Here is a 25,403-nt window from a genome sequence, read left to right as displayed (position 1 = left end):
TGATGCATTACTGCTCTCTCAGAATCATAGAATCATAGAATTGCTGAGGTTGGAAGGGACCTTTAAGATCATCAAGTCCAACCATTAACCTGCCCTGACAAAACCACTTCTAAACTATGTCCCAGTACCACATCTATCCTTTTTTTAAACACCTTCAGGGATGGTGAATCCACCACCTCCCTGGGCAGCCTATTCCAATGTTTAATAACCCTTTCAGGGAAAAAAATTTTCATAATATCTAATCTAAACCTCATCTGACATAACTTGAACCCATTTCCTCTTGTCCTGTCACTTGTCACCAGAGAGAAGAGGTCAGCCCCCACCTCTCTGCAACCTCCTTTCAGGTAGCTGTAGAGAGCTATAAGGGCTCCCCTTGGCCTCCTCTTCTCCAGGCTAAACAACCCCAGTTCCTCCTAAGACTTGTCTTCCAGACCCCTCACCAGCTTTGTAGCCCTTCTCTGGACACACTCCAACACCTCAATGTCCTTCTTGTAGTGAGGGGTCCAAAACTGAACACAGTACTCGAGGTGGGGCCTCACCAGTGCTGAGCACAGGGGGATGATCACTGCCCTAGTCCTGCTCACCACACTATTCCTGATACAGGCAAGAAGCCATACTTCCCTCTTTTGTGCAAAAAGCATTTCCTTTTTTTTATGCAAAAAGAAGGTATTTCATCCTCTGCATCTCACTCTTGAAACAACTAACAGATGTGCCAGTAGCGAAGGCAGTTTTATCGATGTAGACCCACCTCCACTGAGAACTGGTCTGAGATTACCAGTGCTGTACTCATAGGCTACTGATCACCTGCAGAGGGACCGTGCCTGGTGCGTGGCATCGCCATGGGGACAGGGTGAGCACAGAGGACCAGCACACAGAGATAGGGGTGCTGCTCTCAGCTCTGTCCCTGCCTGCGGTGTCTGGCCATATGCTGGTGACAGAGGTCTACTGCTAAGCGTGTTCTGCCTCTGGGAGAAAGGAGAGGTGCTACCACTGGTGCACTGAGCCACCGAAGCACTCCCTGCTCACTGACTGCCCATGACACTGTGGGTGCTCATCTGGAGCTTCCTTCTAACCATACCTTTGCAAACACTCATGGTCAGAGGATGCTTCCTTTTCTGTTTTAGGGTTTAACATCTGCCCGCCTCTGTGGTGGTTGAAAGTCCATTACATGAAGTCATTGGCAGGGCCTCATTCTGGGCAGATTGCATGGTGCCTCTGGCTTGCTTTTTGTTTCAGACCAGAGTTTCATGTGGCTAGTGTTTGGGGTTTTTTTCTATTCTAGTATATACTCTCGGAGAGACTTGGGCCATTTCGTAGGATTTTTGTATTGTAGGTGAACATTTGATTTCTGAGTAGTTTTTAATGATGGAGCAACTTTCACAAAGAAGAGGTTTTGTAGCATTTCCCAACTATCTCAGAATTTATTACACCTATGGGCTATTTCAATTTTTTATGTTATAAGTCTACTTTAACTTTTTAATGATTTCTTCTAGTTTTTAATTAAAGTTTTTGGGGACAAAGAGTCAGCATATGATTGCATAAGCTGGTATCTGCTGTCTTACTGCCTCATGTTTTCTTTCAATAGATCCTCCCAGGAGTACGTATCATTATTGCTAATCCAGAAACAAAGGGACCCTTAGGAGATTCTCATCTTGGTGAGGTGAGTCATGAAAGCTTAATCTTTGCATGCTCTGAACGAAATTGCAGAGATGAAGCTATCATCAGGTATGCCAATGTTTTCAAATAATATGTCTTATCAAATGCCCAGTTAAGAGAACGGCGAATTCTACAGATCTAGTATGTAAAGTGTGTAGCATGATATTTGTATCATTAAAATTGTTAGTAACATACTTGATAAATGCTAATAAAAGCTCAAGTTTGTTTAAAAAATGAAAAAACATCTGCCTTTTCTAATTGTATTTTCTACTTGGTGCTTCACTAATTCTGATGGAAACATACGTGAAAAAATAAGTTTATTGATCAGTCTAATTTCAGCTAGATGGTTTTCTAGTGCTATTCTCTTTATAATCATTGTGCTTCAATGCACAGAAGTACTCATTAGCTGAGTTGAGCTAGGCTATATGTTTTTCCAATTTATTTTTCTATTTCTAGAGAGAAAAAAAAATGTTATTTTCAATGAGCAATTAAAGATCTAATTAACAAAATGAAGAATTTGCTTGGTCATAATTAAAACTACAGTCTAATTTGTGAGATTCATCTGTAAGATTTCATTGCCATGAAATCCTTCTCCATAGGTGAAGGTCCCTGGCGTCACCCTTTAAAATAATCTGTCTGTCTGTCTGTCTGGTGTTCATGGAGATGCCTTGCTGGAGTAAATGTGCTGAACCAGGAGGGCAGGACTGTAGAAACACCACTGTGATCTATAGGCTCTTCTGAAAGTTGCCATAACCAAGCAGACCTCAGAGCTAGCTGAGCCGTTCAAGGAGACTGTGCAGGTCTTTGGCTAAACTGGGGCCAGAGGGCTGCAGGGCAGGTGGCCCCGCAGCCGTGAGTCCAGCGTCCCTCTCCCCCAGGCACGGCTCAGATCCACACTCTGACTTCGGCGGGGTTAGATCGAGGTCTCTGCCTAAAACTGGGCCAGTTGTGGGTTCAAAAATAGTGTTAAAAGGCATTATAGTATTATCTAGCTATGACTAAAAAATTTGCATCAAGAATTTTCAATAATGCTTCGTTCTGGAAAGCTACTTTAATTAATACCAGTATAATTGCTTTTAACTTAGATATGGGTTCACAGCACTCACAATGCCAGTGGGTATTTTACCATCTACGGAGATGAGTCTTTGCAATCAGATCATTTTAATTCAAGACTCAGCTTTGGAGACACACAGACTATTTGGGCTCGAACTGGCTATCTGGGGTTCCTGAGAAGAACAGAACTCACAGATGCAAATGGAGGTAAGAGGTTTCTCATCATCTAGGTCTATGCACATAATTTGGATTATCTGGAGGCTGAAGCTGTGTCTCTTGGCCTGCAGTACCTGATGTGCTAAATCTATGAAACCTGTAGACCTGCACAAGGCCATAGTTAAAATAATCAGAGAATAAAACAGAGGGCTCGATTTCCCTGCTTTTCCTTTGCTGTACCGCAGATGCTGTAAATCCCCTCCACCAGTGACTTTTTGGCACTGTTAATGTGCCAAGTGCTTCAGCTTGAAAAATATGAAATGTAGCTTAAAATGCCATCATTTGCTCTCACAGTCGTATCCACGGGAATGCATTTGTGCAGATAGAAAAAGCCCTGTGGTGAGTCTGAGCCCTGTGCCTCCTGTGACGACCGTCTTCTTCGATAATTCCTCTGTTATAAACTTATTTACAGAAGCTGTCCATTTCTCAATTTTCCCTGTTTTTAAACCGGTGGGGAAGGTTACTGAAATGTGATACAAGCAGTAGCCTGCAGGAGAAGCTGCAGGGTGTTTGGGTTTGTGTCGGCAAGGTACAGAATTTTGTTACTTGTTTTCATGACATCCCTTATCTCACGTACACATGTAAGCAAACCAGCGCTGCCAGGCACACAAAGTCTCTGCTTGGGGAAACGTTAGTTTCCTGTGATTTTTGCAGAGCACGGTGCCACGAGCGGCGGCAGGCTGAGGGGGCAGTTGAGGCTGTTGGCAAAGTATGGTTTCTAGCAATGCTGCGAGCACCTCCAGGAGCAATCCCAGGGCCCTGGTGTCAGTGCAATTAGAATAGCTGCTATTCAGCCAAAGAGTGAATTCATCAAATCTGAAAGCATTTTCGTAATCACTGTGGATTACGACTGCTGCCCATGTCCTTATGTTAGCATCTTCCTGAAGAGATTTGCTTGCAGTTGTGCAGGCTTTTTTCATTTCATGAGAGCCCAGCCTTGAGAAAATTCAGGATTCTCTGAGGATATTGCAACTTAAGCATCCAAATGGCTTAAATCTTCTCCTGACAGAGTTGCTAAGTCTCCATTGTCCCTCCACTTTTAGCTCCCAGTGCAGAAAGTTCTCTGCTCTTTATTGCTGGTAGAGGTTGTATTGCCATTACATGACCACCGTGCAACTATCTAAATTAATGTAAAAAGAGCCAGTTATCTGCTTTCAAGTCTATTAGTGAATATTATTTCTTTATGGATAACATGTAGTCATTTATTATCAGCCAAATATCTTTTAAAAAGTGTCATTTCAGCCTCATTTATTTCTGTAGTTAGTAAAAATTTATGCTATAAGAGCATTCCGCTCCAGAGCTTGCCATTTGTCTGAATGAGCAATTTGCTATCTGGCACATAGTATGTATTTCTAGTCTATTGATAAACACCTTTGTAATACACCTTAAACATCAGCACTGAACATCTCAAAGCTACTGGAAAAACATCATCCATTCTGTTAGGGTCGAATCCATCCTTTTGCTCTTTCAAAAGAAAGAGAGAGAAACAGGGAGCCTATTGTCTATTTGGGGCCCCTTAAAAAAGAATGAGTCTGTTCTGCATCCACCTGGGAGAAAAACAGGAATTTATCTCACCATCTTTGGATAAAGACTTCCACCTTTCTCTTCTTCAAATGGGAATAGCGTTTCTGCCTTCCTTTCTTCTGCTTTCTGCTCTGCATTGCGCTTCAGTAATGGAAAACTCTCATTAGTTCGGAAATCACTTTGGGGTTTCAGAAATTCGAGGATAACTTACAAATGTTATACTTATTTTACTTATTTATTAATGTGAACATTTTTGTAATTTAATGTACTGGAGAACAGAATAATTAATACATTTTTTTCCTTACAACCAGAACGCCATGATGCACTTTATGTTGTGGGTGCATTAGATGAAGCCATGGAGTTACGAGGGATGAGATACCATCCGATCGATATTGAAACCTCTGTAATTAGAGCACATAAGAGCATCACAGAATGGTAAGGATTATATAACACCGGGGCCCTTATATAAAGCTGAAATATCTATAATGTCTGAGGTTTTTTCTTGGATATTGCAATTGATCCAGGAAATGGCCTGTCAGGATGGTCACAAGATTTATAACCCAGCCGTAAATATGTCCTTGGGATGAAACTTTTCACAAACAGATTTAATCAGAAAGGACTGTTTTCTGCTAAGATCATTTAATATGTTTCTTTTTTTTTTTTTTTTTTGTACAATTGAAGGATCAAACTTTTAATTTGAGAAAGCCAAGGAACTCTCATGTAGGCCAGTAGCTGTTTCTTGGAGTTTTGAGATTTATATTCTAACCAGGAAAAGCAAACTGATATGAGTTCAAGCTTTAGGAGTGTTGTTCTTAGAAGGAGTAAGCAGGCAAACATTTCAAATAAATGAACACACTAATAATCTTTATTAGTGAACACACTGTTACTTTTGAATTGGTTATTAATAAATCAAGCGGTGATCAAATCAAGGTCACAATGGAAATTGAAGCAGTAAATCAATGAGTTAATAACGATGTTGTCTTAATCAATGTATCACATCATCAAATGCACACAGCAGGTAATCATTTCTTGAGGCCGACATGAGAACAAATTGCTTTTCATTATTCTTGCATCAGAAGACTTGAGTCAGGTAGTTGTTTTGTTTTGATATAACCTCAGCTCAGCTCTTCTCCTTTTATCCAAAACGAACCTGTCGCAACAGCCAGGGCAATTTAGCCAGTATAAGACGTGACTCTCCATTTTTCTTTTCAATCCTGGCTGCAAAGGTGTGGCCTGGAGCAATAAACTTAATAATGAAGCACAGCGACCGGATTGGTTTCTTTAGTCAAAACACCTTGTTTTTTTCTTAAATATCTGTTAAAATTAAGGCAGTTAATTGCTTGGCTGACTGTAACTGAGGTTTTGCCTTATTGCCTCCTCCCTAGAGCATCATCACAGCTGGTGTGGTCGCGCGCCAGCTAGCCATTACACAGGGTGGCGGATTTTGTGTGCTCATATAGCCCAGTGTGAACACTCTAACGATGCTGTGAAATTCTCCTGGAAAATCTGTAAGATCAGTATCAGCAGTGGATGGAAATTTTTCAGATCAAGCTATTTAGGGACAACTCTATTATAAGATGACCGCAGATTCCTAAACCGGTGTGTTCAGGAGTACCTGTTTGTCAGAGGTTTGTGTGTCCTCCTTCTGCACTGTGATATGGCAGTGAATGAAGTAGCCATATCACAGTGTAGAAATGGTCCTCATGGGTTTCAGTGGCCAAAAATGCTTAAATTATGTTCCTTTTTTCAAGATCACATGAATTTCCATTATCATGGAAATCCTGAGTGGGGCGGTGGTAACTAAAAAAGGGTTGGGGTAAGCTGGGAGGACCGAAGAAAAAGGCCACTGAATTTCTGCAAGAAGGTAGAAGTACATGAAAGGGATTCTCAGTCCCTTAACTCTTCCCAGTAGTTGGGTGATAATGTACAAGGCACGTGAGTGAGATTTCAGAGAACACGCTGTACTATTACTACCCTTTGCCCAAAGGCCAAAATTCAATGTCTTCAGGGTTGTTTTTCCTCAAACAAGAGAGATTGCTGAGGAGTTAGGTGTTTCTCTGATGTGGTCCTGCAGAAAATGGACACACAGTAGTTCAGAGTGACAATATCTGGTTTGCTCACAGTTTCCAACTAGTGCTCTGCCTAATAGCTCTCTCAAGCCACCATCATGGAGTTTTCATTCATAGCCCTGGTCCTGACTGTCCTTGACTTTTCTTGCTTAACTTCTCTTTCAGCTTCTCCTAGAGGTCCTTCTCTTGTCTTTGTGAAACACCCCTTGACAAAATAATATCCAGTTAAATCTTTTATGTATACTTTGTATATGCCTTTCTTTGGATGGGGGCATGAGCCTCTGTTCTTGTTGGAGGCCACTGTTGTTTCGGTTACAATGACCCATTAAGGATTTAACTGCCTCGATACCTATTGCAAACAAAAGGTACTGAGTATGTCCAGTTGATAGATTGTAAAAATAGCCTCAGCTTCCAAGAAACATGTGCTCATTTTGTAACATTTAACACTATTGAGGGAAGCGGTGACTTCTTGACTAACGTGAACCAGCTTTGCAACTTCTGTCATTGAGGATCAGATCTAAAAGGTCATTTAATATTATTCACATCTCTTAAGACGTTTTAGCACAAAATCAACAACCTCTAACTCTGGGCCTCCTGTGTCTCAATATCTAACAAGCAAAAGAGTGGCACAGTCTGTTTTTATTGTGATGCGTAACTGCACCAGGCATTTTTGAAAGTGTTTTTAATACTGTAAAATATCTTGAGAAATAATGTATGTATATGTGTTTTAATTAAAACACATTGTTGACTCATTTAAACTTCAAACCCTTGAAAGAGGAACAGAACATAGCTTCCTGGAATTTGCTAAGAAGTGGTTTTCTCTCTCTGCATAATGACAAATAGGTAAAGCTACACAAGATACTTGGAGAAGAAAATCATTATGGGTCCCTTTCTCTGGAGGTGTTTCAACAGCTTTCTTGCTTTTCCTGAAGCATTTGGTGGTTGGAAGCAGCAGGAGGGGCCATTCCCAGCTCAATGCGTTGGCTGTGTTGCGTCTGTTGGGTGTGACTCCATAATTTGTTGAGAAAGTGCAGCCTTCCTGGGTCCCTAGTTTTTAGTTTGTTTCTTTTTTTTAAAAAAAAAAATAATTCATGAGGACTAGAAAGTTAATGTATTCATAAATGATACATGCTGGCCAATATGTCTTCATCTCAACTGGTGAGAATGTAAAGGGCAAAATTTTCTTTTACTTACAGTGATGACCAGTGAGTTAGAATCATGACATAGGAAATGAGTTTTAAACTAAATTGAAACCCTCTTAGGAGTGACAGTGGCTCTAGGAATTAACAGAAACTTCATGGAGGTTTTGGGAATCAGTCATCTGAACTCAGACAAACTAACTTGTCCTAAGCCATGAATCTTGCCATTAATTGCTTTCCCAAATAGCAAGTTAACAGTAAGTTTAAGGCATGGTTTCAAATGCTAACTTATATTTTAATAAAACCTCCCCAGGCTTTTTTGTTAGTACATATATAATACTAATGTAGGTGTTTGTACAGCAATCCATAAAAATTCTAGGACCTCTCTGGAGATGGTCACCTGTGCAGACTAAGACTTCATGTTGTTAATATTCAGCATCAATCAAAACTTACTAGAATGTCTGTGAAAACATAATTACAAATTAAAATTCATCTCATAGCAGTACTAAGTCAAAAGGAGCCTGCACACCCTTGCTATGGCTGTCCATTAGTTTTCCAGATCAATAAGCACGTAAGAATTTAATCAAATAGTACTTTGGCAGGATCTGAAAATGAATTTTTTTTTAATAGTAAGTGCTTTTCTCCTAAAATCCATTCTGTTAAGCACCAACATAGAGCACATTTTCATAGCTAACTGCTGGGCAAAGTAAAATATGTTTCCAAAGTACAGGGATTTTCAGAATTGTCTTAGTAGACTAAAACAGTGCACTTCTGTCTCGATCAAGTGTTAACCTTGGGGTAAGTAGCTCTTTTTGAAGTTGGCTTAGATATATAATATATTCTAACTTTCAGATGGTTATGCTCAAGACAGTTCTGGGAAATTATCCCCTGATCTTATAAGGTAAAGGAGGGTAAAGTACAAGGCTTGATGTGTGAGTTACATGTGTAGAATATTGTTATTTCTGCTATGGAATAAGTTAGAGGAAGAAAAAACAATCATTTGTGTCTTAAACACCTGCAAGGAAGAACGAGATTGATCTTTGTGGAGCCTCAGTCCTGCTGACCTCCCATGAGACTTCGGAGGCTTTGGAGACATTTGAGACATGGGGAGGAGGATGGAGAGGAGCATTCACCAGACTTTCATACCCTCCCAGCCTCCATATTTGGAAGGATAAATGCATTTTCCTTAGCCAGAAAAGATGCCAAGTAGCAGAATCAAAAATTTACCTGCTTTGGCTCAAGGGCTTAACCAAAATTTTGGGGTCTTACAAAATTCTTTTAGTAGAGAAGAGATACTGGTGATAATGGTGTTCCCCTGACCATCTCACCGGTTAATAAAGAATGTAAAAAATCCTGTCCCCTTAAACCCAACAGTAATAAAACACAGCTGAAGTAAAACAGATGGAGACACTGCTTATTTCTGTATAAACCAATTGGTCCAGAAGAATCGCAGCTCCTTTGTGCTGAGCTCTGACCTGCCTGGACAGCAGCCAGCCCAGTCCAGAAGGCACGTAGCCACGTTAGCCTAGCACCATGCGAGTGGGAAGGGGACCCTCCCCAGCCACTCGGGGACCTCTGTGCAGCCTGCAGTATGCCATGTAAACCTTCCCAGGGCTCCGCAACCCTTCGCTAGGCAGAGCTTATCCCAAAGATCTTTCAGCTCGAGCTATGTTCCTGCTGTTCCTTTTGGTGCCTCCTCTTTTAACCTCATTTGCTCTTCTGGGCTGCTCTTCAAAAAGCCCCAGAGAAGACACCTCCACCCACACATTGTTCATGTATGCCTTCAGGAACACAGCAGTGCTGTGACAGTTCTCTGGCTTCAGAGGCAACCGCACGTTGTCTTACTGTCTGCTTACATGAGAGGCAAGGATTAGACTCGCGTTCGTCTATAAAGTTTAGCCCAATGCTTAGTATTGCAGCAATATCAAAGTGAGAGCTAGTGGGACTGTCCCGCTGCTCCTGCCTGCAGACGTGTTCTCTCTTGCTACTTACGCTTTGTGGTGAGCATAGAATCATAGCATCATTACAGCTGGAAAAGACCTTTAAGATCATCAAGTTCAACCGTTATCTAACTTTACCACTCCCACTTCTAAACCATGTCCCTGAGCACTATATCTAGATGGCTTTTAAATACATCCAAGGATGGTTATTCAGCCACTTCCCTGGGCAGCCTGTTCCAGTCTTTGATAACCCTTTCAGTGTACAAGTTTTTCCTAATCATTAACCTAAACCTCCCCTGGCACAATTTGATGCTATTTCCTCTTGTCCTATCAGTTGTAACTTGTGAGCATATCGAAGGAGCCCTAGGAGTTGAAACGAAAGGTAACCAAGGTAGAATGAAAAGGGTAAAAAATGAAATGGGTAAAAAAACCCCCACCACTAATACTATTTTTTCTTTCGTTCCAGTGCGGTGTTTACCTGGACAAATTTATTGGTCGTTGTAGTTGAGCTGGATGGATCGGAGCAAGAAGCTTTGGACCTGGTTCCTTTAGTCACTAACGTGGTCTTGGAGGAACACTATCTGATTGTAGGGGTGGTGGTGGTTGTGGACATTGGTGTAATTCCTATCAACTCCCGTGGAGAGAAACAACGTATGCACCTACGAGATGGATTTTTGGCAGACCAGCTAGATCCCATCTATGTGGCCTACAACATGTAGTCTTGTACCTTAAAGCTTCCATGGACTTTACTATAGATGTATAAAATTTTTTGGTGTCCACTAAAAAAGTGTGCAGATAAGATGCTGACACTCATCAGAATGGAACTGTTTCTATTAGGACTTTTCAAAGCAGTCACGATTGGCAGGAAATAAAATGTGAAATGTTTTCTTTTACCACTAAATTTTAGAAAAGAAGGACTATGGGGTAAGGCCCTTCAGTGTGTTGGAAAAGCCCATTTTAAACTTTTTTTTTTTTTGCTTATTGGACAATACTGCTTTTTGAGTAAATGTGGCTTTGTATTTTACATTAAGTAAGCTGAAGTAGATTTTTTTTTATTCTGCCCTCCAGATGGATTCTTTTAAAACAATTTGCATACTAATACAAATAATTGTTTTCTTCATTTGTTTTAATATGTCATAAAAAGCTGATGAATACAGATCCATTACTAACTTAAGCCATTTTAGATCCCACATCTTAGGAAACTACGTAGTGGTACGAGGAGAATACCCAAAGTAGCACCTTTCAATTAGAAATCTTGCAGCTTTCTGTCGGAGATGCTGAAAGCCCAAAGGCCGAAAAGCCTTTGCTGTTAGCGTTAGAATGGAAGAAATTTATAAATAAGGTATTTCGGCAATGAACTTGCAAATATCTTTGTACTAAACTAAAAAGATAAAATAAGTTAACTACTTCTTCTGTAATTATGTACAAAACGTTTAATTTATTTTGATCTCTTTAGAAGTATAAAAGAGAAAAAACATTCAAGAATATTAAACTCTTGAAATGTTTGCTAATATAAAAACAAAGTGTTGTATTATCTTGAGTGGATAGTATCACATCAAATATATATATATGAAATATAAATTCACTAATGACAAAAGATTTTAAAGTTTAAAATGCAGTACTTGTCACTTGCATGGTGTCTCCCACTGTAGATAATCAAATGTTACTCACAAATTTTTGGAAAAAAAAAAGCAATCCTGGATTGCTAAGTGTCCCTGTCGAAAAGAATCCTCTAGATACCAGCAAGTGGAATTATTGCTGCCTTTAAGGCAGTGAATGAATTTAAGACTAAAAATGCACTACAATAATTTTCTTTTCTTTGCCATGGAGGCAACAATAAATATTCGTGCTGGCATGTGCATACACTTGTTAGACTTAGAAAAGGCAGGTTGAGGAATAGCACTGTTGTCTAGCTGCAGAACTTTGTTGCACAATTTTTTTTCATTGTTTTAGTTGGTGTTTTTATTGCTATAAGGAAAAGTTTTGGGGTTATTTGCACAGAGTTATCAATTTGCCTCTCAGCTAGGAGATGTAGCTCGGTGGCCAACGCATCCAGTTTACATTTACAGGAAACGATTGTTTCGATGGTCTTTAATTTATTCCTTAACAGAGAGGAGCGTACAGTCACTACAACCGATTTGGCACAAATCGTGCATCTGCTAACTAGTCCCTAAACGCATTAAACCATCAGAGGAACCGATCTGCCTGTTTAAAGAACGGAGGAGTCCCGCGGTCTCCGATCTGAGGCCGGCGCGGGAGAAGAGTAGGAAAACATGCATCACAGCTGCCTTCATTTTACTACCTTTGGATAAAAGAGAGGTTTGATTCCCCAGTTCTGTTGTCTTCCCTGCACCCCGGGCCCCTTTTTTTAAAACCTTCCCTTTCCTTCATGTGGTCGTAACTGAATTGACCTGTTTGTGATCAAGAGTGGGATTTACCAGCTGCAGTCCAAGAATGCTTTTCTTATTGTCCCAAATGACGTTCACGTGCTGGCTCTCATTACCGGATATGCATGACTAAGATTGTTGCAGGGCAAATGTAATCATGTTTATATCACGTATAAGGGAGTCTCGATGCTGGGTGTTTAAAATCTTTTTAAAAGGTAGGGACGTTTTAGTCTGCATGTACAGTACAGAGCATCTTGCCATGTCAGCCGCGTTTTCTTTCAGACCATCTTTTCCGCCTTCACTGTCCTGTGAATAGCCCTATTCATGCTCTGCAGACCAATCCTATATTTTGTCAAATTCATTTTCTGCTCCCTAAAAAGAATAAAATCTGTTCTTAATGGCAAGTCGTTGTAAGGTTTCAGACAAGATGTTGATTGATTACAAACATAATTGCAGTGTGTGAACAAACTTGTGAAGTCCTGCTATCGCTGATCTCAGTACTGCAAAACAAATCTCGCTGTCGTTCAAAGCATCACTTTAACCTTCACGAAGTCAACTTTGCATTTGTAGAGAATAAAAGAACTGCAATGCAGTTGTGAAACGCAGTTAATAACAGCTCTCTTCTGCAACCTGTCATCCGTGGTTGTTAAATCCTGAGTTAAGAGAAATGATAAACTGAGTTTCTGGTTTTGTTGTGCAAGCAAAAGGAAGGAAACATTTAAGCACCATCAGACTGAGCAATAAAGAAGGATTGTTCTGTATTAGAAACTGTACTGTAGATAAACCATTCATGAGAATGTATAAAATGTTTGTCTTGTGACCTTGTGCTTTTGGAGTCAGACAAAACCATGTAATCAACTTGATGCACATGCACAAAAAGAGAGGGTACACAATGAACATTTAAACACAAAACTAATCAAACAGGAGCAGATTCCTCATGGTGCTTGTTTATTATATATATTTAATCCTGCTTGACACTTTACCCAAGGGAAGACTGTCCCTTTTATCAGTTGAATGTTAGCAGCGTTATTTCATAGAGTGTGGTGACTGGTTAGAGAAATTCATGTAACTCAGCCAATCACAGTTTCAAACAAAAATTTTTATGTGCAAAGGACAGCAACCTTCTTGTATGTTAAACCACCAGTACGCTTTGTACATCTGTGATAACGCCTGTTTTATATTCAAATGAACAAATAAAAGCTTTTATTTTTGTTGCTCTGAAAATATCAGTTTCTTAATTAGTCATCTAAAATGGAGCTTCCGAGAGCTGCGGACGCTCAGTGGAGGAACATGGAGAGCTATACTGTAATTTTATTTTGTTTACCTCTCTTGTTGCATAATTTATTAGTACAAATCATTATACTTTTAACAATGTTTAAATACTGGTGTGGGCATTTATTGCTGAAAGACTTTCATATGGCAACAAATGTTTTTTGTGAAATGTTTTTTTAATTCTTTTTAATATATTCAAATATACTGTTCACATTTTTGCTGAAAGTGTAAAGATTATTGTAAGCTTGGTAACATTTTGTGAGAAGCAATAACAAGCATTAGTACTGTAAAACTCCTCAAATTTGTCACTTATCACTTTTGTTGCAAGGTCTCGCTACCGACATATTGCTAAGCAGTCGCTTAAGTTATTGATCCCGGTGTTACGTCTCTGCTGGAGCTTTCTGCCAGTGGAACTGTACAGGTAACTGCTCACGTGTGCGGGGCTAGCCTTGGACGACCGGATAAAGCCCCTCGGAAATGTGATCTGCCTGTTTCCATTGGCCTTTTCCAAAAATACCATGATTTCAGAGCTGGCTGCGAGCCGCTGGGTTGCAGCGTCCCCAGAGAAGAGGTTTGGCAGTAGCTCTGATTTTCCAAATGTGATTTCAAAGGGTGAAGTTCTGAGTCCTCGTGTCTCTGGTAGCCCATCTGAGAAGTTCAGGGTATAGAATCCCATCTCCAGTGGCTTAAACTTGAGGTTGCTTATCACAAGAGGAAGGTTAGAGGACCCACAATTTTCCAGAGCAGAGAGTGCAACCCAAAAACTGTGGGAGGGAGAGGGCAAGTTAGGGGTGGCAGGAGGAAGAGGATGGCAGAACAGCAAGTAGTTCCTGATTCAATTTTACAAATCATTTTCTTTAAAAAAAGGAAGGTTTTTGATGTTTTATGCTAATGGTGATGAGGATTTTTAAAAGGTCAAAATCTTTCAAGTGCACATTTTAAAAATCATTTTGGCAATTGGTGGCTATAGCACTGAAAAGCTGGTAGGGAATCTAAACAAAAAATTGTAGTAGGGTTAGAAGAATAATTTCATGCACAATAAGAACAGTATGATTTATTCATTATCAGAATGACACTAACAAGGTAAGAGCTGGAAAAAAACTTGATAAAAGACCTTGCAGCTTTTTGTGTGTGTTTTTCAACACAAAAATTTGCTTTATGCACCATTATCATCTATGGCGGGGAGGGGGTGACGTGCACAGAGAAAGATCATCCCAGTGGGGGTGGACCCCACTGTCCCCAGGGTAAGAGCCAACCCTGAATTTGAAATTTTTGTTTCTGTTAGTGGAAGAACTTGCTTAAAACTGGCTGAGATTTGAAGAGGGAAAAGAAACAGAACCAGATTCTACATTCTGAAAGTAGAAATGAATCGTTTCATTTGGAGATAAGATTTAAAAGTTCAACTTGAGCTATTTTTGTGGTCTCTTTTGAAGGGTACCACCTTAAATCTGATCCAAAAACTCTTCTCAAGGCTTGCCTCATTTGTGCTGTACCTCACTGAGGTCAACATCTTTGAAACAGCAGTTCTCCCTTTCTTACCCAGCAAACTGGCATCAGATCATTTCTCTACATTTTTGGCACGCATCCTGATCTGGAAACTGCATGGCGTTTAAGATCAACCATAGATTGATGACCCTGAGCAGGTCATACTGCATCACACCAGTCAAAATCAGTACCAGAAGCTGATCCCACTTCGTGCTGATCGTCATGGACAAGATTTCTTCAACACCAAAACCCTGTTGTCTTCTATGTGATCCACCCAGGGGAAAAAACACAAAGTCTTTGCCTCTGGGATCCCACAACACCACTAGTAATAATTTTAAAACTTACTGCAAAATTTTATACATCTATGGCCAGTTAATGGGATGATCAAAGTTGATCTTGATTTAATTTCATGCTTTGGTAGATTAATGATGATAGGCTTCACGCAAGGGAGTGTCCTGCGGAGGGGACAAAGCCAGTGGAAGAACCACGACAGGGAAGGGCTTCCAAGGGTGAGGGGCAGCATATGGGAAAGGTTTGGAGATGCCAGGGGGAGACACCGAGAGAAGAGCTGTACTGAGCCATCATCACTGCTGAGGAGGACACCAGTGGAGGAGGCCATAAATGAAGTGCAGGTTGAGGAAGAGCATTTGGTGTAGAAGGGAGGTAAGACCAGAAAAGAGAAGATCGTGCACATGGAGGTAAGGGTCAAGCAATTGAGACTAACCCTGTTACATCAGGCACCTCATTTTAGGGGGCCTATGTTTTAATTTCCTCACCTAGGTGAGCCCTCTGCAAACTGGGGAGTTCTGGGTGCTGGGACAGGCAGCCCGGCTGCTCTTAGCCTACATGCAGCCTGGAGGCTTGGAGGAACTGCTGCCTGCCAAGTTCAGCCAAGGAGGTCTGGGATAACACCCAGGAGGGGAAATGTATGGAGGTAGGAGGACAGATGTGCTGCAAGACAAGGACAGAGGTTATCCCAACCCAAAAGGTTCAGGAAACTAAAAAAACCCTCACGTCTGTATCAGGGAAAAGGAAGGACTGAAGCAGGGAAGTGCCAAGAGAAGACTGGGGTAAGAAAAGCAGCTGCATGCAAGAAGAAAATTGTGTTTCCATGAAGAAACATCGGGAGCGGAGTATGGCATGCCAAGTATTCACGGAGCAGAGGAAGAGAATTAAGCCAACAACTGCCCAAAAGAAATTAGCGGCCAAGTAGATACACAGGATTTAAACTTTCCATTGCAGACGTGTGCTAATTAACATTTCTAGGGTGCCTCTCACACACATTCGGTTTCAGATACTTTTCTGAAATCCACAGGAGGATGTTTTTCATGTGTCCCCTTCTCTCCTCACTGCCACAGCTGCCCACCGGGGTGAGGATACACACTCGTGTGCAGTTCAGAGGCTCACAGCTGTGGCCGTGCCCTGCATGGCCGTGCTGCAGCCGCAGCGGCTCAGCAAAGGCGGCCGCCTGCGTGGGGACCATGGCTGGGACACAGGGGCTGTGATGGAGACGCAGTGCCCAAGGATGCGGCCGCGGGGTCGGGCGCTGGCACCCACCCTGGAGGCAACCCACAGCCCAGCCTGCCAGCCCGGGGCGTAGGGCCTGCGAAAACGGAATGGGGAGAGTTTGCGTTCTTCCTTACCCTCCTCTTACATCTCTTTGGTTACTAAAAAGAAAGAAAAAAAGCAAATGAAGTGTGGTCTTAGTTATAATTATTTTTTCATTCAAAGGATGGAAGTATTTTTTCATCTCAAGGCAAAGCCTTTAAACAGAACAAGAGGCTTTTAACTACTGTTTTAAGCCATAATGAAATGACTATCAAAGATCACTCAATTTTGAGTATTTTCTAACAAAACCCAGATTTTCTTAAATGAAAACTTTTCTTAAAATGCTCCCACTTCCAGTGGATCACATAACAGGGTTATAGCCTCTCTGTGAAAGCAAAGCAATTGCATTTTTGCTGTGGGTGCATGGGGACACCTGCACTTTCATTGCACTTCACTTAAAACAAACAGAACCATTTACTCCTCCAGCCCAATAAAGCCAACACATCTGCAGGAGAGAGACAAAGTCAGGATGCAATGTGTCAGCCTGAGTGAGATGTGACAGAGTGCAAGTGTCGGAGACAGCAACCAGAAACACAGGTTACAATTAGTCTTATTGACAGTTTGACTTAATTTTGGGTAAAATATATATTTAGCCAGCTTAATTTGGCAATGCTGAGCCACAGGAAGAATAATAATTAGGGGACATGGTGAGAGTACTGGCTCGGTGTAGACCTGCACTTCAAGTCATACTCTTCAAAAAAATAACGATGCTCTCTAAGCCCACATTTGACTTCAGTTTTGACTATGGCTCAACTCTATGTCATGAGAGCATTCTCATCAGGGTCCTTAAAGAGCGGCAGGAGTTGCACAGCTCCCTCGCAGTGACCGTGTGGTTCCTGGTAGAAAGTGCACGAGCATCTCGGAGGGCTCTTCTGAAGTTCAGCACCATCAGCCCTGCTCAGCTGGCGTGGAGCTGACACCCTGCTACTGCTGAGCCACGCACCCCGCGCAAGCAGAGTCCCTGGTCACTGCCATGGCGTTGTAAATGTCTTCGTTAAAATGATCTACAGTGTTGAGATGCAAAAGGACAGATTTCACCAGCAGACCAAATTGCCGCTCTGTCTTCCTACTGCAGCTTCTGAATGGGCAAATCAAATTGGTCCTCCTCCTCTTCCTCCTCTTCCTCCTGCTCCAAGCGCTGGCACATTGCTTTGAATTTCAGCCATAACAGCTGCCATTTAGTGAAGCTCCTCCAAGCTCCAGGACCTCACAAGGCCTGGGTGGTCAGTCAGTCAACAAGCTGGAGGACTTCAAACCGCCATACAAATGTCACAATTTCTGCTCCGAGGCGCTGAGCAGTAACCTGCAGGAACGCGTTTATGAATTCTTTTAAGCATGGGCTGTTGGGGGATGGGGGACTCTGGACACTGCTTTGCTGCACTGAAGGGGGATTGCAGGAGGTGGGAGGGATGGAACTGCTCCCTCTGCCCAGGGAGGTCCCAGACACAGATCAAGACTAGGCCAAGAATTGGCAAATTCTGAACAAGCTGTTACCAGAAACGCCTGTAAATAGGTTATATCGCTGCAGCTAATTCTGTACAGAGAGCGTACCCCACACACACAACCCCCGCGAGAGCCTTCTGCTAAAAGGAAGGACTTTGGGCAGGAGGGCCGTGCCTGGGAGAAACCCCTGACAGAGCGCAGCCCCGAGGGGGTGATGGGGGGCCAGCTGGGTGGCTGCGGGGGACACTGTGGTGAGGATTTCAAGGGAATCAAGTGGGGTTTGGGGAAAGGGGGGTGGTGGCACTGATGACATTCAAGGCACGGGCAGGGGTAACTCCTCAGTTGGTCCCAGGAGTTGGGGTCGGGCGCCGAGTGATGCCTTGGGCCCAGAGGGACCGTACTGTGGTGCAGGAGGGACCGTGCCAGGCAGCTTGGGAGGGCAAAAGGCTGTCGGGCTCGGTTGTGCCGGTGGAGGGTTTTCGAAAGGCGGCTCCCGCACCAGGACAGCATTGAGGCAGCTCAGAGCCCTCAGGGCTGGAGGTGGTGGCAGTGCCATTGCGTCGGTGTGGGGCCAGCGGTGTGAGCTGCCCCCCGCTCCCCTTCCTGGGGCCCAACGTCTCCCCGACTGCTGCTGGTGAAACACAAGCTCCAGGGCTGGCGGGTCTTTTTTTGCAAGCGCAGTGTTGCACCCATCCAAATATCACACCGAAACACAGCCGCCACGCTCCCAGTGGGAAGCGTGAGCAGTCCCGGGCTCTGGCTCAGCATCCAGCACTGACTCCCAGCGGTTCCATTAGCCCGGAGCGGCTCACTCACTGCCGACATCAGGGAGCCCGGAGTTAAAATGCTGTTGGCTCCAGCGTCTGCAGGAAAAAATAACGAGCAATTGCATTACTGAGTTGCACATCTTTCCTTTCTGCAGGGGAAAAATAAAAGGCTTTCCGGCACTTGTGGTCTTTACAGACTTGTGAAAAGACAGGGAAAGGCTCTGTCACTCGGTCAAGTGTTGTTGCAGCCAAAGCAATTCGCTCTCTAGTGCATAAGCCGCGCATGGCAGAGGTTCTGGCTGAGCTTTTTCTTCGGGAAGGAACCGGTGTTGCTTCTTGGCAGGGGCTGAGCGGCAGTGCAGGCGGCAGAGGAGCTGCCTGCCCACACCGTGCTGCCGGGCTTTGGATGCCAGACCTGCCCAGCTCTCGCGTGGAAACAGCTCTTATTCCTCCAAACAAGACACAGAAATTCCTCCCAACACCTGTTATGGGGTGCCCTGATGAGCCAAGGTGCGTGGGTGGCCCACGGCAGGCAAAACCCTCTCTCCTGATGACAAGGGGCTCCGAGAACTGCTGTGTGCACAGCACCGATTCCCTTTTTGCTTTTAACGGAGCCATTTTTCACCTTGAAGGCTCTGTTCCAGGGGACAGGAGTGCATTGGTGTGGCCAAGCGTGGTGGGCTCATGGCTCCCACATGCTCTTCCCATGGGAACAGGACGGGAGGAGAGGCAGAGCCCTCCCCTGGCAGCAAGCGGGGCCCGCAGCGGCCCACAGTGGCTGGCTGCAAAAGATATTTCTCCCCTTAATGAAGCAGTTAAAAATAAAATAGTGTTCTGGCTTTATTAATAAACACTGTTTTCTGCTGCAGAAGGCCTTTTCCAAACACTGGTAAAGCGTTTCGGATAACCCGCTTCACAGTGTCTTCTCTATGCAGAACTCAAGTTTATTTTTAGGAACCTCTCTGGGGCAAATCCTATTTCCATGGAAGCTTTACGCCAGCTTAGTTTTCACTTCCAGGGAGTTAACAGAAACTGGCCGGTGGCTTTGTAAACAAACACATCTCTCTGCCTTCTCGCATGGCGCCTTCTGGCTCTCTCGGCCTTTATTCTGACTAATAATCTTCAATTATTAGTCACCTTCTACGTAAAAATTATCTGCAAAGCCGACACTGTAGTTAATTTCAGCCCCTCCGTCGCTGTTTCCCAGCCTGAAGGCATCTTCCCGCGGCTCACTGCTGGCCCCGGGCTGGAGAGGCCCTGGGCCAGGCACAGCCACAGGGCGCGGGAGGGGCAATTTAGGGTTCATTTTCTCTGGGTTCTCTTTCTTTTTCTGATTTTACTATTTTGAAATTCTAGCAACCCAGCATTTTTTAAAAAGCATTACTCAGAGTCTAAAATACTTTTGATCCTTTTGACATCTGGAAATAGGGTTTATTAACATAAAATATGACATTTTTTCCACGGTTTTGGAAGGTCCAAGATAGTTTGGTGTTTTGTTGTTGGGTTTTTTTTTCCTTTTACATACCTTTAAACATCTTCCACTTAAAACCAAAAATACTCTTATTCTCACAAATGGATGGACCTTTCCACTTGCAACTGAATTTCCTTAACATGAAACAATGCAAGAAGGGCCTTTCTGCTTTTGATACCCCCGTGTCCCCCCCCGTGCCCTGTCCCTCCCCCTTTGATTTCAGAAAGCTTTTGGAAAGCACATGCACACATCGCATATGTGCTCTCACTCGTTGAGGCTAAAATTGGCTGGGTAGCCCCTGACTACCGGTAACAAATCCCAAACATATTTCACATACTCGGTCAGTCAAGATCTGGAAAGGCAACGAAACCCTGAGCTGGGCGGCTCGCTCCACCTAAAGGAAGCAGGAGGCAGAAACTGCTGCTCCTCCTTATTAAAATAAAATAATAGCCAGAGTTAAAAATTACTAACCACCAACAACAATGTTAACGATAACAACAATAACAATAAAAAATAGGAAAAGCCAACAATAAAAAGCTAAATGATGCCTTTAAGACTTGATACTCTGGAGGCACCAAGATGTGTCCCGGTCTGCGGTGGTGAAGACGCAGCGGCTCAGTGAACCCCCGGCTCACCCTGAGGCTGCTGGAGGAAGGGACTTTGCACATTTGGGGCAGCACAAGGACAAACATCCCCCTCTGCTTTGCAGGGGTGGCGGTGCCAGGGCCCCGTGTGGGATGTGTGACGGGGTATGGGGGGTCACAGAGGTCCCACGCTGAGCGATGGGGGTGGGAAGCTGTTGTGGCACTTCCAAAGCTTTTAACCTGTTTGGTCCTAATACCGGCCCCACTGGTGACACTGGAACCGGCAAACACATGTGGGGAGGGGAGTGGGGGAGCGTTTCCACCAGGGGTTTGGGGCATCGGGGTGCTGGTGAGCGGTGCTGTGCCTGCGGGCTGACTGCGGTCATCGCAAGGGAGAAGGGAAAAAGCTCGGAGGGGACGCGGCTTCTTCCTGGTCCTGCTTCGGTGGCTTGGGCCGGCACTAACGACTCCTTTGCAATCCACACGCTATGCCGGCTACTTGTATTTAATTGAGTTTCATCACGATGAATTAATAAAATTTGCACTCATGGGTAAAATGTTAAGACTCCTGTAAGAAGAGAAAAGTTTGGACAGCAGAATAATAAAAGAGACTTTTGAGGGATTTTTAAATATTTAAAATATAATTTTTAATTTTCCCCCTGTCCCCGGGACTAGTAGGTCTTGCCAGGTCTTAATTCCCACAGGGGAATTCTTAATTGCCACAGAGAAACCAATTCCCACAGTGTCCCTCCAGCCACACTGAAGTCACAACAGGGCTCTACAACAACCTGCCATGACTGTGGCTCGTCCCCAAATATCCCTTTCTCTCGGGGGTGGCCGTGGGACGTGCCCTGCGGGCAGCAGCACCAGCGTGGGCCCTCGGCCCCCTCGAGCACCCATCGGCAGCAAGTCCTCACTTCAAAAATAAGTGGGAGAGACTGCTTCTCCCAGGAACGGTGCGGCCATTCAGGCTGGAGCTGGATTCATGAAGCCCCCTCAGTCCCGCCAAATAAAATTATTTTATTTATTTTGGGGGCTTTGAGCAGCCTGGTCTAGTGGGAAGTGTCCCCGGCTATGGCGGGGGGATGGAACGCGATGATCTTCAAGGTCCCTTCCAACCCAAACCATTCTATGACGGTATGATTCACAAAGCAGGCGCAGGCTCAGGGGTGGTGGTGGGGTTGGGGGGAGGCAGAGCTGAGCCACTGGTGGGAAGGAGCACAGTGAGAGGGGAGGTCTGGGACACCCACCCTGGCTGCCGGCACCGCAGGACCCAGCATGAAAACCAGAACATGATGGGTAGAACATGAACCCTTGGGGGCTGCTGGCCCTGAATGGGCTGAAAAGGTCCGTTTTCAGTGCCGAGAGGCGTGACTTGCGCTCAAGCCCTGCCTGCTCACCTGGAGCCCGGAGCGAGGTCCCCGAGGTCCCCGCCAGCTCAGGCACCGCTCCCCACCCACAGCCCCGGTCCTTCCGGGCCAGGACAAGTAGGAACAGCAGCCTCATGCACGCCAACCCAAGGACGCGAAGACAACTGGCCAAAATCAACACAGACACCTCCAGTGAGGGTTTTTTTTTAAATACATTTATTAACCAATGTTAACACATTAAATGACTCTATATATTGCTAGTCAGAGCAGCTTACAAAATGCCAGAATGCATCATAAACTGGACAGCCACAATGAATAATTACAATGTGCATAGTGGCTAAGCTCAACACTTTAATATAGCTTTATGATTTGCAGAAAAATTAATTTTAAATCATGATTCCTAAAACAATCAATTGTAATTTTACCTAAAACTTATACAAAACCAGGCCACAATCTTTTTTTTTTTGTTTTCTTTTTTTTCTTTAAAACACACAGTTTTCACGCTGTAGTAACTTGGAAATGTGCAACCGTGTCAACAGAGACAAAAAAGCCAAAGTAACACGAATCTTACTTTCATGCAGCTATCAGTTAAATATTACATATTCTGGAATGATTTTACACCAAAAATATTTCCACAATAACTTGCTTTCATAGGGGTGGATCGAAGTTTTGGAACTTGTAAAGTAATTGAACGAGATTGATTTTTAGTTGTGAAGTGTTTTACAGTCACAACACAGAGGCGACAAAAGTTAATTACACATTTATCAGGCAATAACGTAGCTGTGGTAATACAAGTTACCATCTACTTACTATTTTTTCCAATCAACTTACCACTGAATTTCTGCAACATATTGGGCATTATTTGGCAGTATCTAGTCAATTAACGTATATCACCACTGTAAGTAAAAAAGATCAGGATTTCAGTGGTAGTTCACAGAAGTCTTAGTTATACTTTCTTCTTTACAATGACCCTGACAAATCCTAGAGAAAACTTTTTTAAAGGCTTTCCTCCTGATTCTTCAGCTTCCATCGTTCCATCATGTAATTGCTTTCAATAAATATCAAAGATCTAAATAAATATTTACAAATTATTCCTCTAACTTCTCAAAAAATAGCTGGATGATTAATGGGCATATGACTCAGTCTAAGACCAATCTTTGAAAGAAACTAAAATGCGGAGACACTTTAAAAGAAAAGCTATTTAAGTAAGCTTTACATCTATTTAAAAAATTGTCTCTGAACATGGATGCAATTCATATATCTATATATAAAACAAACAAAAAGAAAATCATTTTTCAACTATCGATCCATTCCTATTGGTAATGCTTCTTAATCCAGACATTCCGCAAAATACAGACTTTTTACAAATCACGGCATCTTTAATACAAGAAAATTAACATGCATTATTCTTCATTCTGAGTACAGTGATGGAGCTCATTATTAGGCAATGACCCATTACTACAAACATAACGGCTTCTGTGAAACTTAAGTGCTTTTTCTCCTTTTGTTATCGAGTTACAATGGACCAGGTGACACCAGATCGTAGGCAGTCAAATGATGTTGGATCGGGGAGGCCAAAGGGGGGGCGCAATAAAGAAATTTGTATGCCTCATAATTCTATGTATGAATAAAGGTAGTTGCTTTTTTTTGTTTTTTTGGCTTTTCTTATTCTTGTTACAAGCACTCATGTTAGGACAAAGATGAAATGTGCAAACTTCAAAATTTAAATATTCATTTTTCTCTAAGATCCAGCTCAGTAAAAGATTACCCCAGTTCCCTGTGATTTTAAACTACAAGAGCAAAGCTAATATTTTGTTATAAAAGTTATATATTGAAAAGAAATAATGAAAATAAAACACAGTTGGGAAATATTTAAGAAAAAATACGCAGGACTAGCACCTGCTGTGTCAACCCTGTTCCCTAAATTCAATCATGTACCCACTGGTATAACCAATAGATAATGCCTTTAAACAGTAAAATTAAGCTGAACAAAACCAGCTCAACAAGGTTAAGAAATAAACGTTACATCAAGGTAGTATGCTTCGTTTTTCTGAAACAGTTCTATACTTCTTACATTCAGATCTAGTTTTTAAATGTTCCTTTCGTTAAACTTGCATGATATTTTTATTTTTAGATCTGCTGTTTTTAAAGATTAAAATCTCTGTAAAACCTAAAAATGTTTTAAAATTTGCTGAAAATGCAACAAATCCTCTAGTTTAAAATTATTTAAAGTAACCTGCTCCCACAGATGTTAAATTCACTTCGCTGACAAAATTTTGGAGGAGCATTAAACAGAAGACTGAAATTACTGTGCAAAATTTCTTTTACGAAAAGTGTTTAAAGGCTGGTGCAAAATGGGAAGCAAATTCTAAACAATTTTGGCTTCTTGGAAACAAAAACCGCTGTGTCTGAGAATAGCAATCATCGGGGTGGTTTTCTAGGGAAGGAATAACTCATTCATCTTTTTCTGCGGCAGGTACGTTTGTGTTCAGCATGCCAGTGCTCCTGCTGACACTTGATGGAGCAGTAGGACGTGTTCCAGCAGCAGTGGTACATGGCCTCCTCTTCACAGTTGTAGCACTGGAGAGAACAAACGAGACGAGATTACCACCCTGGCAGGATCCCTCCTTACCAACGCACAAGTGTTCTCACCTGCTCGAGGATGCACCAGCACATGCAGAGCAATACTTCTCTTGTATCTATGCTTGGGGCAGCCAAAGGCAGGAGGGCGTTGTTCACACGTGCTGAGTAAAGCAGCAATCTTTAGTAAATCTGCACAATGCTTTCATTTTTCCAGAGTCTGGATTATTGCGTTTGAAAAAATCACCTCTCATTTAAGAAAACTCATCGCTCAGGGCAGTGGACTGACATTTTTCAGCTACACAGTGAAGGAACCATCTTTTACCCTACATTTGTATAATGGCATCCTGATTTATGTCTTAAAAGCTACGATAAATCAACAGGCACTTCTGGCGTGAACAGGTTCTGTGCAAGCTTGAAAATCTGTGTTTCTGGTTTCTTTACAAGCCTGACCTGCCCAGAGGTTTCTGGGAAAGGTCCTTTTGGGCTAGGAAAATCTCAAAAGTCACTAAAATATTATTGAAGAAAAGAATAATTCATTACCAAGTGGGTGGTTACAGCCCACTTAGTGCAGGTCGGCAAGGAGGCCACTGTCATTGGGGATTGTTGGCTGCCAGCGAGCACTGCAAACTGGTGAAAACAAAACCTCATGCTTTATCACTGCTACTGGGAAGAGCCAGGCAGTGTCTTTTCCTTCAAGTCTTCCAGAAATCAGAGAAGGCCTGGTGTACACTGGATTGCTACACGGGCTTGTGTTCCTTGTCATGCCAACCAGAACAGCACAAAACTCCTGAAAGAGATGCTACACAGCCCGTGATTTCTGCAGGAATACCTGGTTC

General features: G+C 42.9%; 2 protein-coding genes across 4 annotated transcripts in view; one reads left to right on the top strand and one right to left on the bottom strand.

Annotated features, from left to right (window-relative positions):
- The window catches only part of DIP2C (DIP2 disco-interacting protein 2 homolog C (Drosophila)), a 149,197-nt gene extending 138,821 nt beyond the window's left edge, over window positions 1-10,376 (top strand). For both annotated transcript variants that reach the window (XM_009886781.1, XM_009886779.1), the window contains 4 exons: window positions 1,586-1,660; window positions 2,742-2,916; window positions 4,761-4,884; window positions 10,064-10,376. In XM_009886781.1, coding sequence (XP_009885083.1) covers window positions 1,586-1,660; window positions 2,742-2,916; window positions 4,761-4,884; window positions 10,064-10,316 — 627 coding nt within the window. In that variant the 3' untranslated portion in view covers window positions 10,317-10,376. The remainder of the gene's footprint in view (window positions 1-1,585; window positions 1,661-2,741; window positions 2,917-4,760; window positions 4,885-10,063) is intronic.
- Window positions 10,377-22,444: 12,068 nt separating this feature from the next.
- The window catches only part of ZMYND11 (zinc finger, MYND-type containing 11), a 62,343-nt gene continuing 59,384 nt past the window's right edge, over window positions 22,445-25,403 (bottom strand). For both annotated transcript variants that reach the window (XM_009886777.1, XM_009886778.1), the window contains one exon: window positions 22,445-24,564. In XM_009886777.1, the coding sequence (XP_009885079.1) occupies window positions 24,442-24,564 (123 nt within the window). In that variant the 3' untranslated portion in view covers window positions 22,445-24,441. The remainder of the gene's footprint in view (window positions 24,565-25,403) is intronic.

Source organism: Charadrius vociferus, unplaced genomic scaffold, assembly GCF_000708025.1.
Source record: "Charadrius vociferus isolate BGI_N301 unplaced genomic scaffold, ASM70802v2 scaffold255, whole genome shotgun sequence".
Lineage (NCBI taxonomy): Eukaryota > Metazoa > Chordata > Aves > Charadriiformes > Charadriidae > Charadrius > Charadrius vociferus.
Note: the sequence above shows the minus strand (reverse complement) of the source record. Positions and strands in the feature narration are given on the sequence as shown.